This window comes from Haplochromis burtoni, unplaced genomic scaffold, assembly GCF_018398535.1.
Source record: "Haplochromis burtoni strain Fernald_Lab_line unplaced genomic scaffold, NCSU_Asbu1 Contig_70, whole genome shotgun sequence".
Lineage (NCBI taxonomy): Eukaryota > Metazoa > Chordata > Actinopteri > Cichliformes > Cichlidae > Haplochromis > Haplochromis burtoni.
This window is the reverse complement of record NW_024582431.1, coordinates 696898-716546: the sequence shown is the minus strand read 5'-3', so window position 1 is coordinate 716546 and position 19649 is coordinate 696898. Positions and strand designations below refer to the sequence as shown.

Here is a 19649-nt window from a genome sequence, read left to right as displayed (position 1 = left end):
ACACACACACACACACACACACACACACACACACACACACACACACACACACACACACACACACACACACAGATTTTTCCCATTTCCTTTTCTCATTGCATGTACGCACGCACACACACAACCTAGGGGCTAAGCTTTTTATACTTGGTATCAGTATTTAATCAGTGCTTGAAGTGCATTTCTCTGTCAAGTACTTTCCCATCCTTCCCTGGTGTTCGCGGTAATTGAACGCTGACCAATGCTTATGTGTGCAACTTTGCTGATGGTGGCAGAGCGGCGAGGCGCGCAGAGCAAAAGGGGGGGATGAAGGAAGAGGGAGGAAGAATGAGAGATGGGATTTGTGGAGAGATTGAGAACAAGGACCTTTTTGTCTTCAAGGCATTCCCCTGAAAATGCTGAGGCGAAGCAAATGCGCTCTCGCTTGACAGATGGCGTTTTCACTTGTTACTTACCACAGCTAGTTTCTTTGCCTTGTCGTGCGTGTGTGTGAGTGTGTGTATATACATGTGAGAGGTTGCAAAGAAAGCAGGAGATATAAAACACCTACAAGAAGCTAAGATCTTCCTGCTGTAGGGCTGTGTGTGTGTCTGTGCGTATGCCAAGCACCAAGGTTAAAAGCTGTGTGTGAGTTCCTGCCTGCACTGTTGAGGCGTAGAAAGGAGATGTAACAAAGGGAAGTGATTTTACTATCAGTTGGCCATTACAACATTTGGTGTATAGTGGTTGATTGCGTTCTATCTCTTCTTGTCTGTCTTGAAGCCTCGACGAGGAAGGAAGTATATGTGTGTTCATATACACTGTTTGATGCCCTACGTGTACGGTGGTCAAGGTGTTGAAGCATCATGCAGAGCAGTGATAGTCATAGTAAACAAAGGGCCTCACATGGAACATCTGAATAAAAATATCACACACACATATTGCTGATGAATGTTAAAATCCATTAATTTGGGTAGATATAACAGATTGCCTGAATGTTTTAAATAATCCCAAAACAAGCCTGAGACAACTAGTTCACAACCCCCATGCTTTTATTTTGAAAGCCCAGTCACTACTAAGGTCATTCTGCAGTCCAGTTCAGAACAAGATCTAATGCAGCTGGGGACAGTAGCTCTTGTTCTACTCTGGAGATCCGCTGTTAGCTTGAGGGTCACTCATACTGAACCTGCAGCAGGTGGAGAACGGGTGCTGCTGTGCTCTAACTCACAGAGGCTGCAGAGCAGAACGAGGAGCACCAGCAGCAGTTGAAGTCAGGGTTCCCGTGTGCCTCCTTTCACGCAGTGTTTATTGATTTTTGGGTGGTTGTTTAGTTTTCTTTTAAGGTTGTAGGGAATCGAATTGAGGTGGCCGTTAGGCTCTGCTCATGTGTGATGTAGAGCCTCCTTTGGCTGTGTTTATAAGGAAGGATGATTTACTGAGCTACAACAGGAGTTGGGTATATTCAAGATGGTCAGCACAATCTATAGACAGAGGTTAAAGTGGAATTTGGCAGATGAAAAAGACTGCTTGAATTGCCCAGCACTATCAGCAACACATCGTATGTGGATCCAGTGAAAAAAATTCTAGAGAGACTCTGTGTATTTTCATATATATATTTATATATGTCCTTTAAATTTCCTTTCTGAGCATTTCTTAGCTTCGAAAAATCCCTCATCTTCACTGCCTGTCCTTTTTTTTTTTTTTTTTTTCCCATCTGTGAGAGTGATGTTATCAAACTTTTGTGGAACTGATATTTTTTCCTAACTGATCAAATGTTCTGAGGCTGTTGCCAACAGCATGCCTCGGTTTTGTTACTAATGCTTAGAACACATATTTTATTTATTGGCTTAGAACTGTAAATCTAGTTTTTCCCTCTAAAATACATCAGCACCTATTAATTTGGTCTTAAACTGAATGTGGACACATTGATGTCAGTACCAAAAGGTTATTTTAGATCCATACCCAGTAACTGTGAACAAAGTCTGAGGACATGATGTTTAATGATGTTTTTGTTCTAAAGTAAAGAATTTTATCTTAAGGTTTTTTTCATGATTTTTGTATCCATTCTTGCTCTGAGATTGCATTGAAAAAAGAGACTGCACAAAGGCAGCGTTTATTGCAGGGCTACAGCTCTGGATTGCATTAGATTGCACAGGTGTTTCTGATATTGTGTCCACCCCCTCTGTATGTGTGTGTATGTGTGTCTGCGAGGAAGAACGCGGTGTTTGTGAACATAATTTCTAAGTAGTGTTTGCATGTTTATGGTCTTGTTTACTACTGGGAACCATTTCAGAAGTCTTGTTTTGCTTGCAGATTTCTAAAAGAGTGAGAGGGAAGTAAAATGCGATAAGTAAACACGGGAATAAAAGATTGAATTGCAGTGAGCGAGAGAGAGAGGAAGAGAGAAAAGGAAGCAGTGGGGCAGATCAATAGTTGAGTGTTTTTTCTCCACAGTAATGATGAAATATGGTGTAAGCAGATCTGGTGCATAATCATTGCTGTGCTCCACTGTTTTTTTTTTTTTCTTCTCAGTTTTCTTTTTTGCTTCGATGTGAGTGTGCAGCTTGTCCTTGTGTTGTTCTGTCTCCGAGTCTGTGTGTGTGCGTTTAATGTACCCACCCTCCACAAGTGCCTCGACTGCTTATTTCATAACCTCCCTGAGAACCAGAAAGTGTATGAAAATGAGACAAATCTCATTTCAGCATGTCAAAGGGATTTTTTTTATTTTAATTTTTTTAATGGAAAAAAGTTGAAGTTCAGTTTAAGTTGTTGATCTAGATTTCGGTCCTGAATCGATTGTGTCGTGCATTTCAGTGATCGGTGAAGTGATATTGTAGTCTTTGAGTAAAGTTATCAAGTTTTTCCTTTGTGGGCCTTTGGGCTTATTTTGGAGCTTTTAGAGATGCCGCCAGTTAAAAAAAAATAACACTCACACATTCATTCCATACCTCACCAGTGATGCAGCCATGAGATATTGTGATTGGCTTGTAGCGGCGAAGATGCAAGGCCCTGGTAACAGAAGTATCCGCACCAGCGGTTGTCTACCAGTTGCATCATCTCTATGCCAACTTGCCGCATTTTTTAACTGCAGTGTGACGATCCCAGGATTGTGGTATGAATTTCTGAAGCTTTAAAACACACACAAACAGAGTGGATCAATGCCAAGGAGCAAAGAGAGGGAACAGAGATACGTGTGCGTTGAATGTGGCACTGGCTTTGCTATCACCTGTGGCATTAAATTATTTCCAAGCAACAATGGTCCTCCGGTGTCTCGACTGAGTTTTCATTTCCCCTCCTCATATTGAAGGCTGGCTTGCAAAGTAAACATCAGACCTATTCTCAAACAAAACAAGTGCATGTTTTAGATCTAATCACCTTCAGAGTGAGCAAATGTAGCTGATGAGGAATTAGCGTTTAGGGCCTGCTGAAGTTATGGAACCTTTGTTTCATTGTATTTTCTGCATCTTTTTTTCGTCTTATAGTCATGAAAAAAAGAAAAAAAATATTATATATATATATATATATATTTTGTTATTAATTCCTTCTCAATCTGTTTGACCTTTTTGTAGAAGCAGCTGACTGCACCTAATGATTATTTTCACCACCAAGTAATGTTACTGCAGTAATCTGTAATTTCTTGTCTGAGCTGTGGTAATGATTTTTCCACAGTCCAAGGTGACATCTTCAAATGCTTTGTTTGTTAGACAGTCCATAACAGATATTAAAGTTAGTTCCACTAATTGCCCTTTTGGAAATGGGCTTTTTGTCTGTGACTGTCAGATACGGTAAATACAAAATAAAAGAGTAGAAAAATCTACTTAAAACTCACTGAGCTTTTGGCTCACAGGCTCAAAGAGGCTGTTACTCAGTGCCTGTACAAATATTTTGTATTTATAATGTCATATATACACAAAGAAAAAGTATAATGGGTCCAGTTTTAGCCTGGGAAAAGCTGGAAGATCAGGCTTTTTAAATCAGGAAGTTGTTTCAGCACTATTCACTTCACAATTCTTGGCATTTAATCGTGTTTCTTTAAAGTAGTAGAATTGTTTATGGTTTTTACAGGTGAAGTTTTGTTAGTCATGTGTTGTTTTAAACTGCTGCGTTTGGCAGGAGGATAAATATCAGATTGAAGGGAAGCAGGCAGCCCTGCTTCGGTAAAATGTCCACATACTCTGCCCCTCTGTGCGCATTTAAATATATCATAATACCTATCATACCATCTTAAAGGAAAACCTTAAAATAGTCACGGAGAATGAACGCAGTGCAAAAGAGACCACTGCCCCCGAGTGCACCTCTGTAAACCACAAACACATCTCCTCCTCCCTGTGATAAAGGTTTTCTGATGATACTTTCCCATTAATGTGACTGATAATGATGAATGCCTCCCCACAGAGTCGCGCCGTGCTTACTTTGCTCTTGGACTCGAACTTTCTCTTTGTCTCAAGTTTGTATTGCTGACCTGGGATGCACGGCGTCTGGGTGAAATAAACTTATAGTGTCGTTTAACTTATCCCTGTCTCCCTCGCAGCTCTGTTTGTATGCACACGCGCGCACACACACACACAGAAATGACTTAACCTGCGCTACATGTTTTCTCTCTTCAAAAAAAAAGCACTTATGAAAAAAAGGCGCCAGAGCTCAATTGCCTGACAGTGCAGTTTTTTTTTTTTTTGCTTGTGTTGGGAAATTTGTCATCACACTCCGACTTACTACCTGGAATGGGAAAAACGTGTCGACGCCAGGACTTTTTCTCGCCTTTAATAACGCACTTGTCTCACAAACACAGACACACACGCACACACACGCTGCCCCTTTTTAACTCTCAGTAAACTGTGAAAGTGATTCCATATATGTTTATGAGGGGCTAGAACATCAATGTCATAATGATTTTAATTACTAATAATGACTTAATTTGTATAGCACTTTTTAATACACACAGTGCTTTAAAAAGAGAAATGCGTAAAAAGTGTGCATATGCCAACAAACAGTACATACAAACACACATTCACTGGCAGGGTCCACATCCTCAATTAGATTTGAAAACATGTTTTGTAAGAGAATTGCAGGTTCAGTAAGAATAGTTCTTTAGGCTGCGTTTTGAAGAGGACCTCAGTGGAAACTCAAGCTCCCAGGTGAGGCAGATCCACGTGTGCTAAGGAGGGGTATGTGAGATGAGAAAGTGGATGAGGGTGGGGCACGAACTACTCCTGACATTCAGAAAATGATCTTGAATTCAAGAATGGTTACATACAGGCAATGGTGTGAACCACAGCAGAAAAGTAAGGGCAAAATTTAAACTAACCTATGGAAATTAGTTGTGTTAACAACTCTGCCTCCAGCACCAGCTTAAAGAAACCAGAGAGCTGAAGGAAATGTACATTTTTTTTGAACGCCAGCAGTTGTGACGTTACTTTCGATGTACGGTGTCATACGCTCATGTCACAATGCTTCTTTTTTTTTTTTTTTCTTTTCAAAAGTTGGAGTAACTACAATTTTTTTCTGACTCTGGTGGGCTGAGTTGAACCATTTTGCAGACCGGTTATGGCCCCCAGGCTACATGTTTGACACCCTTGGTCTAGACTCCTCTTCTCCATGACTTTTCCTGTGTTTTCTCCATCTCCTCATTCTGTCTGTGTTATCATGCTTATTTCACGCTCTGCATAACCTCCAGTTAATAGCTTCCTTTCCTAAAACACACACGCGCACACACTCTCAAACACACATAGCCCATACTAGTGACTTCTCTCCTTGTCACTCCTCAGCTCCTCAGACCCAAGGTCCTGTATCGCTGCTCCTCCCTTTTCTCTACACACAGGTTGCCATTATCTCTGATCTGATTCCTAATTCTCAATCAGACTCCACACAGAGCTCATCGTTAATTATTTACCGACTCCCTCACCATCTTCGGCCCACACGGGATCAATGAGAGCTACTCGCTCTGTTTTTTAACAAACCCAAGGTGGACTGCTGCCAGGAGCTGAGTTTTGTAGCTGTCTGAGGTTTCAATTCACTCTCCCTACGTTTTGCTCCCTTTATGTCTTTCTGTCATGTCCTCTCTACGACCTACTGTGCGCGTCTACTGCTTCACTCAGCTGCCATCCTTTGTGTTTCCCCCGCTATTGCTTAGAGAAATGCCTGAAGGAGAAGACACAGTTAAAGCAGTTGTTATTGTCGGATTATTCAATAAACGCAGCAATGCCACTGCATCACAAATGACTTGTGACTCTTACAATCTATTCTTGATCATTGGCTATATATGCTCACTTGTTTATGTGCGCAAACACCCACTTGTAGCAGCCCCCGGGTCATTTTTGGAGCGCCTAATCTGGCCATTTATTTTCCACTGTGTGTGTCTGCAGCAGGCCACCAGCTCTTAAATAGCAAGTCTCTTTCTAAGAAATTCCTCTCTGTGTGGCAGTAGAGGCCGGGGCAAAAGGTTCTCGCAAACAAGATTAATTAGAGCTCTGTCTGAAGCCAGCCGCACAGAGAGAGTTCATCATCCTGTTTGTCTGCGAGAGAAAGCAGTCTATGTCTCATCATGCTGTGTCCTTTGTTCTTTTTAATCTATCTTTATTAGCCCCATGATCACATCCTGCTGCACTATTACCCTGGTTTTCATCCTGGGTGCAAGACAGAATGATAAAAAATAAAAGTCAATGGCAAAACTAAAATTAGGAAGCTTGATTACGAGCAAGTAAGAAGATCTTACGTGTAATGTCATGACATAAAAGAAAATCATTGCAAATGCATTGAGGTGATTTAAAGGTGACTACTGGGAGGCTGACCTCCTCAGGCAGGTTGTTCCAGTGCAGAGGGGTCCTGATGCCAAAAGCACAGTCACCTTTAAGCAGCGATTATATTCTGCTGCAGCGTGGGCAGCTGGAGACACTACGGTTGACTTGTAACTCATTTCATAGTTCTTTGAAGCCAACTACACATGCATAGTTGGTGCAATGTCAAATCAAATCTCTGCAGACGAGTCTGCATAGTCATGCAAATCGGACAGACATGTGGAAGTACACTAAAAACCTTATGCTGACAAAATACACATCGCATGGACCCTAATAGCCTAATGAATGTGAAAATTGTAAAACGCCTGTTCATGTGGTTAAGCGACCCTAGCCCCCTTGAAAAGGTAGGCCTGAGACAGCGCATGACTATCTCAATAAAAATCTCTTTAACTTGCTAACAAATACTTTGACACTATGAAACTGTTTCCGCAATGAATCCACAAAATGCATAAAATTATTAAAAAATTATGAAGCTCTGCAAGACTGATGTCGGAAATGTGTGTCGAAGGAGAGCAAAAACGTGCCTCTTCCCAGTAGATCATGCAGTCATGAGTAAAGGCAGGAAAGTTGGACCCAGTAATCTAATAGCTCACATCGAATGTGAAGTGAAGTTTTGCCTAGCATCACGGCAGCAACCTGGTTGAGCTTTGGTCATACGCGGATCGTTCTCTAAATGTTATAACTGTGCGCTGTCACCAGGGGGCGCTGTCAAAAACGACCTGCCTGTAAGTTATTCTCGTTCTTTATTGTGATGTTGTTGGTTATTCAGCTTAGCTCCTTCTATTTAACAGAGAGAAGTTAAAAGAAACAAAGAACTTCTCTGTAGTGAAGTGAAACTGAGTGTTAAAAACAACAGTATTTTCTATGCTTCTATCTTTGTTTTGAACTCTGCTGCCACTTCCTTTTCTGTTCAAGTAAACTTTTCAACCAGTCAACAGTCTACCTTTGCATAGCATCATTGCCGTCAGATGTGCTGTTGAATACGTAGGTTGCTTGCATGCTTATAATACTTCACTATGCATAGCCAATGGAAACACAGTGTTATGAATACAGTCAACTGGAAAAATGATAAATATTTGCCTCTAGCAGGCAACAGGATAAGGAGGAATCAAGGCTCATACAGGGATCAACGTGTCTCTTATGCAGATTGGGGAACAAAAGAAAAAGGCCTGAATGAAGGAGGATATGTCAGATTACTTTTCTCCCAATCAAGAATGTTTAATTTCATTTTGCTGTAATCAATAAAAAGGGTAGTATAAAATTATTCTTGAACCCACAAGGACATCCAGAGGTGCGGTTAACTTCTATCATCGCCACTTTTGTTGTGGAAATTTTTTTGTTGAGAAAGACGGTCAGCCGACAGATAGTTGTCGCTGAAATGTTTGCCCGGGGAGTTGCAATATGAGCCTTGGGGAAAACAAATGCTTGAATTTATTATTTTTTTTTCCCCAAGTCTGAGTGTGGATGTATTGGTTTTATTATTAATAGCTCTTATTTGCAAGACTATCCCCCTGTCCTTTCTGTGGAATTTGATTTGTCAACAGGAAGAGATGTGAAGTCTTTTCTTTATTTTGTGTGTTAAAGAAGGTTGAGGGGAGAGGGAGGTGGTCAGCAGTGGTTTCATTGCATTGGATCAGCTTCAGAACTTTTCTAATTGGAGGTTTTAGTTGTGGTCGTTGCTGAGTTCAGGGTTTTGGTGGGGGCTTTATCCCCCTACTCGTCCTCCTCCTCTCTCTCCCCCACTCTCTGTACTCCACAGCTAAGCTCTTACAAATGTGTTGAGGATGCATTTTCACCGAAATGCTTTCCCACCCCCCTTCCTCCTCTGTCCTTCTCCTCCTCCTGCTCCTCCCTATTCACTTGCTTCTCTTTTTCTTCTGTTCTTTCTCCCTTGTCATTTGCACCCCCCCCCTCGTCTCCTCACACCCTGTCCTCTCTCCATACTCAGCATTTTTCTCGGCTGTGGGTGTGATGTCTCTGTGTAACGCTAATCAGCTCTGGAGACGTCAGCATTCTTTCAGTCCTCCTTCACCACCAGCGCCCCTCTCCTCTTCCTCCTCCTCTTCTTTTCTGTCTTCACCTTGCTATCTTTTTTCTCCCTCCTGACTTTCTCATCTTTTTTTTTTTTTTGCCTTCCAACCATATTCTACTCATCTTCACCGCTTCTCAGCTCTTCTGCCATCCCTGTCCTCACATCCCGTCCTCCGTGTTTGTGTGTGTTGTCTCTCTGCTGTAACCGTAAGCAGCTCTGCTCTTGAGTCGTCAGCGTTCTTTCAGTTGCTCCATAAAAATACAGCCTGCCACAGCAAAAAAAAAAAAAAAAGCTCTGTTGTAGCAACAGTGGCTGTGGCATTGACCACACCGCAGCGATCACCTAACAAGCATGATGGGAAGGACACCTCTGGCCCTTTGTGTTTGTGTGTCCACCCAAGATGAATGGCGATGCCTTTGCTCAGCAGATGATCCTCAACCTGGGTGACTTACAGATGCCCCAAAAAGACACAGTTTATTGCAGTTTTATCCTCTGGTCTTAGTCAGTTTTTTGAAATTTGTTGTTGTTGTCTAACCATGATGGATTAGGACATACAGGTTTTTGTTTTGTGTTGCTTCTGTAAAGGTGACACAAGGTAACGCAGACTCTGATTTACCTGTTTGCAGATAAATTATGCTTATGTATGCAGTCACCCTCAAAGAGCCAATTAATTAATGCTGAGCGCTGCACCCAAAATTTTTATCACTGTTTTTTTTCTAGTGGTTTTGCAGTTTTACACACTTTTTTTCCCAGGTGTAAACAGAATGTTAAAAAAAACAAACAAACAAAAAAAAAACATTAAAAAAAGTAAAGTGATGAAGTTCTGGGGGTTTATACTTTGTCTTTTGACACTGCTTGTAATTCCTCAGTGTTTGGTTACGGTTTATAAATCTGATTACATTCGGTGGTGTTGTGATAGAGCAGAATGATTCAAGAATAGACCTGGCACCTTTTTGGAAATTAATTGTCATTTATAAAGTGGAAAACTGATTTATAAATGTCTATGAGCCACAAATTTATAGCCAACACAGGATCACCAGTTAACCTAACTGCTTTGAATTGTGGGAGGATGCCAGTACACTCCACACAGAAACACTCCGGCTGCCCTAAAGATTCAAACAAGGAACCTTCTTACTGTGACTTGATGGTGCTAACCACTGCACCACCATGCCAACCTTTTATGTTGCGTATATAAACATCTAAAGTGCCTTTTAAAGTGCTTTTAATTACGACGTTAAATGTGGTATCAAACCTCTGCAGTATGCGAGTACGACATTGTTTAAAACGCTTGTGTACTCGCAGTCAACCATTTTGCATGTGTGTTTTATTGTGCCCCGCTGGCATAGCAGATGGGTTGTGTGTGTGTGTGTGTGTGTGTGTGTGTGTGTGTGTGTGTTTGGCAGCATGCTTTTTGTTTCTATGTAGATGGAGGATGGGGGGGTTTGGGCACAAGGGAAATAAACCAGTGCCTGTCAGGGAAACAGCCCCCTTTATGCCCCCTCTGTTTGCATCAACCCAACCCCCAGCAGCTAACCTCAGTCTTCATGTCTTTGATTCATCTTTTGTGCGAGCGTGCACCTCAGCTGTGGGAGGCTGCATCCTAAAAAAACAGAAGAGTGCAGCGGCACATTCAGCTCTCAAGAAGAAGCTCTTTAATAAAAGATTGTATTTAACTGACTGATCGTAACTCATTAAGAAGAACCTTAAGTGCTGAAGTCAAATGCTTTAAATGAAGCTGTGCCATTTCTCCATCGGATTAAGCCTCGCATGTTATTGCGCGTTTTTTGTTGTTGTTGTTTTTCACTCTTCACCACTTCCTTGAGTTTTAAACTGATTTTTTTTAAACTTGCTGTGCATTTGACATGTTTTTTTTGTGTGTGTGTGCATGCATAATTATTTGTATGTTTTTCTTTGATCTGCAGCTATTTATATCTGTAGGATTTGTGGCAGTGCATGCACAAACACTGAAGCCCCCTCACAAACAGACAGGCAGGCAGTGATGCGTTGTGAGGGAGGCTCACTAACACATTTGGTGTCTTTTGATAGAAAAAATGAAAAGAGTCGTGTTGCCCGGTATCATTTAAATGTCATCACACCTAAGAAAGGTGTGATAACGCCTTCGTAGAAATTAGTCCAGTGAGAAAAGTTTCCACCTGACCCCCTCAGAATAGCTTTATTATAATGAAATGATGCAAACCACCATACTGTGAAACTGTTTGAGTTACAGGCCCTCAGAGTGCATAGGGGTGGATCTAAAGCTGTTTTGTTTTCCAGCATATTTGAGCCCTCATAACTAAGACTACATGAAATAACCACATAAGACAGGACTGAAAAACACATTTAAACGTTGTTGAAAACTGCAACCAAATCCATTTTATAACCACTCCAAATGATTCTAGTCTAAATGAAAACATTTTTTTCTATAACTTTAAGCATCAATAGCAGGGGATATATCATAGACCCTGGATCTTTGATCTGTTTTCTGATAATTCACTGGAGAAAACTTCAAAAAGTACATTTTAGGGTAAACTTTCAACTTATAACACCATATGATGGGATAGGTGGCTGGTCAAAATATGAAAGGTCTCCTTTGTTACAAGGCTAATCTTTTATCTTGGATTCTTTCTGAGTCATCCAGGGTACCAGTTCTTGTTTCTGTTATTCTACGCTGTCTTCTTCTTTTGGCTGCTCTCCTACATCATAGACCTAAAATTCCAACTTCTACAACAACGACTTCTGAGGTAAATGAAAGGCAGCATTCATCTGTGATATATCCCGTGACAATAATGCTCAACGTTAATAAAGAAACCTTTCTGGACTGTGACACTTTGAGGGGGTTTTTTTTTTTGGTTTTTCTTTTTTGTGCGTGTGTGTGCGTGTGTGATTTGGGGGCTTTAAGACTGATGTAAATTTTTACATTGTCCATTGCTTTGTAAGGTCCCCTTGTGAGGCTTTAATCTGAGAATTATTGCCATTGCTGTCTCTGTTTTTAAAATGGATATGATGACTTCGGGCTTGATTTGACTCTGAATCTGAGGGATGCTGCGTGCTCATTGGCTAATGACTCGTGATTGACAACCATATCTTGTATTGTCCTCCCCTTAAAGGGAAGAAGGGAAGAACAAAAAGTCAAGAGAGGAGAGCAGAAATTTGTGTTGCAGGAGAGAAGGGAGGGAGTGAGATCCGGAATCTGCTGCGTCATCATGACTGGTCTCATGATGATCGCTCAGCACCAACTACAATAGCCGCCCTTTATAAACACACACAAACACACAGGTCACCAAACAAAGATTCTCATTGAGAGCTTGCGGAGATGCTCATCATGGAGCCGTGCGCTCTAAGGGCTGATCTCATCCTTTGCGTTTCCACGCTCGGTCTTTGTTGACTTCTGATTCACACATTTGTATCTCCATTCTTTTTTGTCTCGTTTCCACTTTGGTGCAAAGGCATCAATGATTTCATTTTTATCCCCAGTAGGTGTAGGTCTATATCTGTTTTCTGCTCATCTTTGGTACGGAGAATGTGTGTGTGCGAGCGTGCGTGTGTGTGTGTGCGTGTGCGTGTGTGTTTGTGTGGCCGTTCTAACAGTTGGTTTTCCCCTGGAGTCCTTCCCACAGTTTTTACCACTTCCTCTTCACTCACACTCATTTCATTCCTATTGGCAGAAAGCCAGCCAATAAGAGCGCAACAACACAAAGGTAGTGGGCAATGTCAGTGTAACCACAAGGAAACAGGAAGTCAGGAAAATTCTAAGAAAAGTTTCTGTCACTTTCACTCATACAACCTCACCCCGATACAACAGTGGAACATGCTCCCACAACATAGTAGATATAGATTTACCATGTCTCCACTCCTCTTGGTAGGTATTGGTTTGCAATTTTTTTTAATTGACTGTTAGAAGAGAGGGTGTCCTTAAACACAGTTTATTTTAATGTTTTTTTCTGTGATGTTTCTCTGCTTATGTTTTGTGCTCTCCTGCATCTCCACAGGTTCATTCAGAAGAGCAAGGCTCTTGTGGCATGACGACGACTAACAAAGGAAATAAAGCCTTGAAGGTAAGCAGGTGCATGTTTCAATTTTATTTTAGTTATACAGGGTAAGCTGTTGGGTAAGTTAAAAACCCTACAATATTCTAGAGAAATGAAACAATCAGATGGTCCACTAACAGCAGGAACTTTGGGAAGAGAAAACTTTTAATGGGAGACCTCTAGCAGAACCAGGCCCAGAAAGGAGTAGACATCTGCCCTTAAAGGTCGGAGAATGAGCGGAAAGAGAAGAGAAAAAAGAAAAGGACACAGAGCCCATAACAACATACGGGAAAAACACAAAGTAGTAGATTAAAGATAATGATATGCAGCAGTGGCATATAAATGCATGGCAGTGGGAAGAAGTGCTCAGGTCACGGGAAGTCCCCAGCAGCCTGAACCTATGACGGCATAACTAAGGGATGCTGATACACCAGTAAATACTCATTTCATATTTATTCACAATGCCATTTATATTGTAAGGGAAAAACCCCAAGATATTAGAGAGACAATCCCATATGAGGTGGTGATGGCAGAGAGGAAGAACGACTTTTAACAGGAAGTTGACTGTGGCAGAACAAAGCTCAAGGAGGGGCCGTTATCTGCTGAGATTGGGTGAGGGGAAGCAGAGAAAAAAGGAAAGCATCAAAATCAATACCCCTATCCCTGATGGACAATTTTGTCTTCTTATGCTTCTCCTTTAGTGATTACCTACCCCAAACTCAGTACAGTTTGAGGTCAAAGATCAAATGAGAAAAGAAAACTTTCTCAGAGGACCGCAGAATTTAAAAAATGCCCATCTGAAGCCAAAATGATGCTAGAAGGAAGGCGCACCTCTGGGCTTTTTGAAATGCCTCTGGGCAGTCATTTTAAAGGATTATGTAAATGAACTTGAATTTAAATAAGCAGATGGGAAGGTGAGGAGGGAAAAGAAGAGACAAAAAGAGCGCAGAGATATCACAGACAAGGAGAACAAAACACAAACTACAGAGTAGAGAAGAAAAACATCATTCACATGTTGTAGCGGGATAAACACACGAGGCATGAAAAACATATGCTCAATGCTGGGAAGTCCCCCCAGCAGCCTGACTCTCACGGCATAACTAAGGGATGGTTCAGGGTCACCTGATCCAGTCCTGGGATCTGGGAGCTGGTTACATGGGAGAGGGACCTCCTATACTACTTCTAAAAACTCTTCTTTGAATTTATCCAAAATAAAATGACTAAAACCATTAAACACAACCTGTGACAAAATAATTAAACATCTAAATGTAATTGAATAAGGAGCTTGAAAAGAAACACACACACGTGTGGTATTCATATCTGGTGGGGACATCGAATTGACATAATGCTTTCCCTAGCCTCTCACCCTAACCCTAACCATCAAAAATGAATGCCTAAATGAGTACCTAACCCTTACTAATCCTTACTAGCTCTCACTAAAAAACATTTTGAGTCTCAAAAATGCCTTCAAACTTGTGGGGACCAGGATTTTGGTCCCCATAAGGGCTGCTGGTCCCCACAAATATAGTGAACTTCTAATTTTTGGTCCCCACAAAGATAGGAATACATAGTCTCTCTCACACACACACACACAAAGTTCTCTGCTGCTTGTCCAGGACGTGGTGCAGAGGGTGATCCGGGTCCATTTATGTCTGTTGCCATTCACCACAGTCATCTGCTGACCTTTGCATCAGCTGATGGAGGAATCCAAACTGTGATGATTATATCAAAGTTTAACCCTGAATTCATGCAGTAATGAAGGGGTTTTTGTTTTTTTGTTTATTAAATCTTTCCAGTGCTGCATGTACTCATTTGTGTTTTTGTACAAGAAATATTTTCCCGTTTTAAAGCATGACAAAGTCTACATTTGCAGGCTTGAGGGTTTGGTGGTGGAGGGAATGACTTCGCCTCTTAACTGAGGCCTGAGTCATCATATGTGGTAACCCTAACCCAGTAGTTTGGAGAAAGCAAAACAGTGCATGGTAGGATGATTATTTTCTTTGTTCCCTGATTGTCAACACTTAGGATAACAATTTAACAAAAACTCCAAGGGCCAGAGTTTGTTGGGGTTAAGCTTGGGTTCTTCAGGATTTAGAAATCGGTAAACCACAAACCACTGTTTGAAATGTGGATGGTTAAATCATGTCACAGATTTAACACGTGAATTATTTTCAATATGTTGTTAACCAAGCCACCTTTAATGGTAATTAAGTTTAGAGAAAGGTCATGGTTTGGCTTAAAGCACAACAGCTGCCACTTCTTCTAAATCTCGGTTTTCTGGGTTGGCAGGGTGACACGTGGCCACTGGAGAGTCTGATACAGGTCTGAATGTTCAGGCCACATAAACATTTCCTGGCAGTAACAGATAATATGAGGTCTTAAAGGTGTCAGGCGGGGCTTTTTACAGTCAACTCATTGCTGCTTTCTCTCTCTCACTTCTCTCTTTTTCCTGTGTCCTGCAGGTGAAGCGTGAGCCGGGCGAGAATGGCACCAGCCTCACAGACGAGGAGCTGGTGACCATGTCGGTGCGGGAGCTGAACCAGCACCTCCGAGGGCTCACCAAAGAAGAGATCCTGCAACTGAAACAGCGGCGGCGCACCCTGAAGAATCGTGGCTACGCCGCCAGCTGCCGGGTGAAGCGTGTCACCCAGAAGGAGGAGTTGGAGAAGCAGAAGGCTCAGCTGCAGCAGGAGGTGGACAAACTGGCCAATGAGAATGCTTCGATGCGCGTTGAGCTGGACGCTCTGAGGTCTAAGTACGAGGCGTTACAGACCTTCGCCAGGACTGTGGCACGAAGCCCCACTGTCGGGGTCGGGGTCAGGGCTGGAGGGGGAGGGGGAGGGGTGGCGTCATCGGTCATCGGTCCACTCATCCCAGGGAAGGTGGCGACGGCGACGAGCGTGATTACAATAGTGAAGTCAAAAACAGACGCACGGTCTTGAGGGAAGGGAAGGGAGATGAAGGTGCATCAGGATGGAGCTTAGCTGCATCTGAGTCAATCTTCCCCTCTGCCGGACTCCTCCTCCATCTGCACTGACAGACAAACAGCCGGGCGGCCTCGCTTGCATCGCCACGGCACGCTCCTGTCACGTTATCACTTCTAATCAGTGCAGATGAAGGAAAGGATGGAAGCGGAGGAGAACTCTTGTACCAATGCAGGACACGTACACAGGGTTCCTATGGGCACTGAAGACCCGGAAATCCCAAATAATATGAAAACTGTCTTATTCCTGATCAAGAAAATAATCTGACATTTGTAAATACTCAAAATGAGAAAATTCCAACAGTTTTTATTTGGTTTTCGGTGCTCAGTGCTGGTGAATCTCTTTTTAAGTACATAATAACCATGTCACGAATTTGCACACAGATTTGAAGAGGTGCCTGATCGAAATAAAATGTATAAAATTGAAATTTGGTACATCATCAAACAATCCTAAACACATATGAGAATCAGAGCATTTATTCTTGATTAGTTCTATGGAAATCATTGAATTTAATGTGACCTGCTGATTTGAGTGGCTGCAGAGAGGCCCCATCTTGTTCCACCTAGCCAAGAACTTTTTTCAGAAAAGTACTATAGAAGATATATATATTATACAATGGTGGTAACTGTATTTCTACTGTTTTGTACTGTGTTGTCATTCACATGAGGTCCAAGGTGTATTCTCTGTGTGTGAATTGTTATATATCAGGAATTCTGTGAAATTCTGTGGCGCGTGTTCGTTTTGGTATTGCTATATTTGGGTAGCTGTATTTTTTAATTTGTTTTTCTTATGGTCTTTTTACTTTCAAGTCAGACTCTCGCGTTCTCTTACTCTTTTCTCTGTCCTTCGATTTTTCAACTCCAACTGGCTTCCATTATTACATGCAGTACTTCCTGAATTTTATGAAAGGAGGAGGGGAAAAGGAGGCAATTAATATTTACCAAAACATATTATAGGAAAAGGAGATGACGTTATTTAATTCGCTGACCTTATTTTAGTGTGGGAATTTTCAGGGAAATGGTCATATGAAGATAAAAGCCTCTTTGAGTTTTGCTTCAAAGTTGATTATTCAAGACATTTGGAAGGGCAAGTGCCTTTTTCTCCTAGTGATGTGCATAGAGAAGAAGTCAAAAGGATAACTGATGAACAAATAATATGATAACTTGTGGAAGGATGGTGGAGATTCAGTGTAGATGTGTTGCGTATGCTTGTGCTTTATAGCATAAACTGACCAATCAGGAGTCAGCTAGTGACAGCATTGAACTCTTCCCGTACACTGTTATTTAAGCTGTGTAATAGCACGTAAGGACGATGATGATTATTAACAGTTATGTACCATGGCAAGTCATTTGTTTAAAGTGGACCTATTCTGCTCGTTTGCATCTCTATATTTTTATTCTTGGACTCTAGAGAAGCTTTGCATAAGTCTCGGTGCAAAATGATCCCTATTTATTCAACACTAGTCCTTGATGCAGCCCTTCAGGTCATTTTTGTGTCTGACATGAGCTGCTTTAGCTCTTCACCCTTTTAAGGCAACCTTCTGGTAAGCAGAAGGATTGACAATGAGTTGAGAACATTCAAAACATGGTTTCATAGAGTGGCTTTGCATGATTCAGAGTTGAAATAATGCTTGTTTATCTGATACTGGTCCTTTATGCAGCCCCTAAGTTCAGTTATAGCTCCATTCCCTTTTCATTTAGGCTGTATTCTGATTGGCTGCTAATCCTAAATAGAAGATCTTTGTCTGTACTCACAGTCCAAACTATGTCCCTGAAATTACCAGGGGAATCTGCTGTCACTGACATCATACTGGCCAGAAGTAGAAAAACAGTCTAAAGCTGAGCCTTCTCGTCTGTGCGTTTCACTCACAGGTTTTTTTTTCTTTCTATTTGTTATTTGTCCATGATAATGTATACATATGTAGAAAGAAAGGAAAAGCACAATAGGTCCTCTTTAAGTGAAAAGAAAAAGGAAGATTAGCAACAAAAAAAAAGAGCCTGAATTTTATTCTTTTTTTTTTTTTTTCTTTTTTTTGGTCTTGTTTTGGGGGGTTTTGCATAAAATACATTTGTCTGTTATAAACAAAGTCTGCTGTAGGTTACAACACCTGCAGGAAAACCTTTGCCTCAAAACTTACAACTGCAAACTGCAACTGTGATTTCTGACAGTGCAGTCAGCGGGCATGGGTGACAAACATTTCTCTGAATTTCACATATTTCACGCGGGCTTTACCATAAAAAGTAGTCTTACGTGGTGTTCTATACTTAAAGAATCTTTGTCTATGTATGGTGGAGTCTGGATTTTTATAAAGACAATTATCTTTGCATCGTTTGTAATGACATGTATAAAAAAACAAAACAAAAAAAAGGTATAACAAAATCTGTTTGATATACAGTATCTCTCTATTTTGCAATTGTACCAAAAGTGGCTTAACTACTGAATAGCTTTGTTTTTTCTCTAGCTACTAGGCACGTGTGTGTAGCCGTGAACTAGTGTGTGGTGTGCTGTGTAGGTATGTGACGAGGTAATATAACGTTCCCTATTTCATGGATATGACTTTGATACGTGTTTGATTTCAGGCTGAAGCGGGTGATGACACAGTGAGTAACTGCACTCTTTCTCAAATCGTAAAGTCTTTGTCCTCCCCGGCCCTCATCGTTCAGCTCCAGCCCTGCAGACGTGTTAGATCATTTGCTAAACTGCACTTTGGCAGAGTTCACGTTGGCGACGTATTTCTGAGCAGGCCTCCGTGTCTTTATTTTTGGTCTGTGCAGCCTGTTGCAGATAAAGTGACCAACAAGATGAGGAAGTTTTATGGTTAACCTCACACACTGCGTTGTGTTGTGTATTCAGGTCATCAGGCAAAGTAGCAAATATGTGAAACTCTGCTGAAGGCCTTTGTGGCTGCATCACAACCACTCCTTCAATAACTTATTTTTTATAGTGTGTGATTAAAAAAATATTTTGTTTTTGTTTTTTTTTGCTTCTGTATTTTACACGGTTATGTGTATTTAACATCGTTCCAGTTGTATTTGTTTTTTTTTGTTTTTGTGTTTAACTGTTCTTGAAGTGTCAGGGAAGTGAAATAACAATTGTTATATGGTGTTTTATGAAGTGAAAAAAAAACTATTCTGCTATTTAATGGTTTGTCTGTCAAAGAGTGAGGTTTACCTTTGAGTACAATTGCCTCAAATATTTTTTAACCTGATTTTAAAGCTGAAAGAGAAGCAATTTACACAGATGAAAACATTACATACATGCAGCCTTTTACCTGAACCGCTACTTCTCCACTGTGAAGAAAAATGGGTTAGCTCGCCTACTGCTGTGCAGTTACTATGATAAGTAAGGAGTGTCTTCATCTGTACAGAAATAGAAGTCAAACTGGTGAACAGTGAAAAAGGCGCAGGAGGATAAATGGGTTTGTGATTGAAAATATTTTTTCTCCGTAGTCTTTGAACGGATAAACGTTCACACGTTCAGTCAGGCGTGAAACCAGAGAGCTTCAGATGTCAAATGAAAATCACTTATCACACCTAATGGTATTGAGCAACAAGCAAATTTCAGTATCTCATACAGTGTATTAACGTGTTTTCTCCATATTAAAGAAAACGCCCTGTTTTGTACGTCCTGAATGCCGTTATCTGAGTTTTAAAAATGTATTCTGTCCCTCTCCATCAGTCTGCTGCTTCCTGCCTGTCTCACTGATGTTTTTCACTGGCCAGCTGTGCGTGTGTGTGTGTGTTTCTGTCTAGCTATCTTTGTGAGGACCGAAATCTGCATTCTATACTTGTGAGAACCAACAGTCACTTGTGAGGACACACACCGGTCCTCACAA

At 41.3% G+C, this 19649-nt stretch overlaps 1 protein-coding gene across 3 annotated transcripts in view; it reads left to right on the top strand.

Annotated features, from left to right (window-relative positions):
* mafgb (v-maf avian musculoaponeurotic fibrosarcoma oncogene homolog Gb) overlaps positions 1-19110 on the top strand; it is a 21643-nt gene extending 2533 nt beyond the window's left edge. For 2 of the 3 annotated variants that reach the window (XM_005925071.3, XM_005925072.3), the window contains exons 2-3: positions 12792-12857; positions 15293-19110. In XM_005925071.3, the coding sequence (XP_005925133.1) occupies positions 12822-12857; positions 15293-15772 (516 nt within the window). In that variant the 5' untranslated portion in view covers positions 12792-12821 and the 3' untranslated portion in view covers positions 15773-19110. Of the gene's footprint in view, positions 1-8706; positions 12662-12791; positions 12858-15292 lie in introns of those variants that run through there. The other variant, XM_042221586.1, reaches the window with a different exon arrangement.
* Positions 19111-19649: the final 539 nt, after the last annotated feature.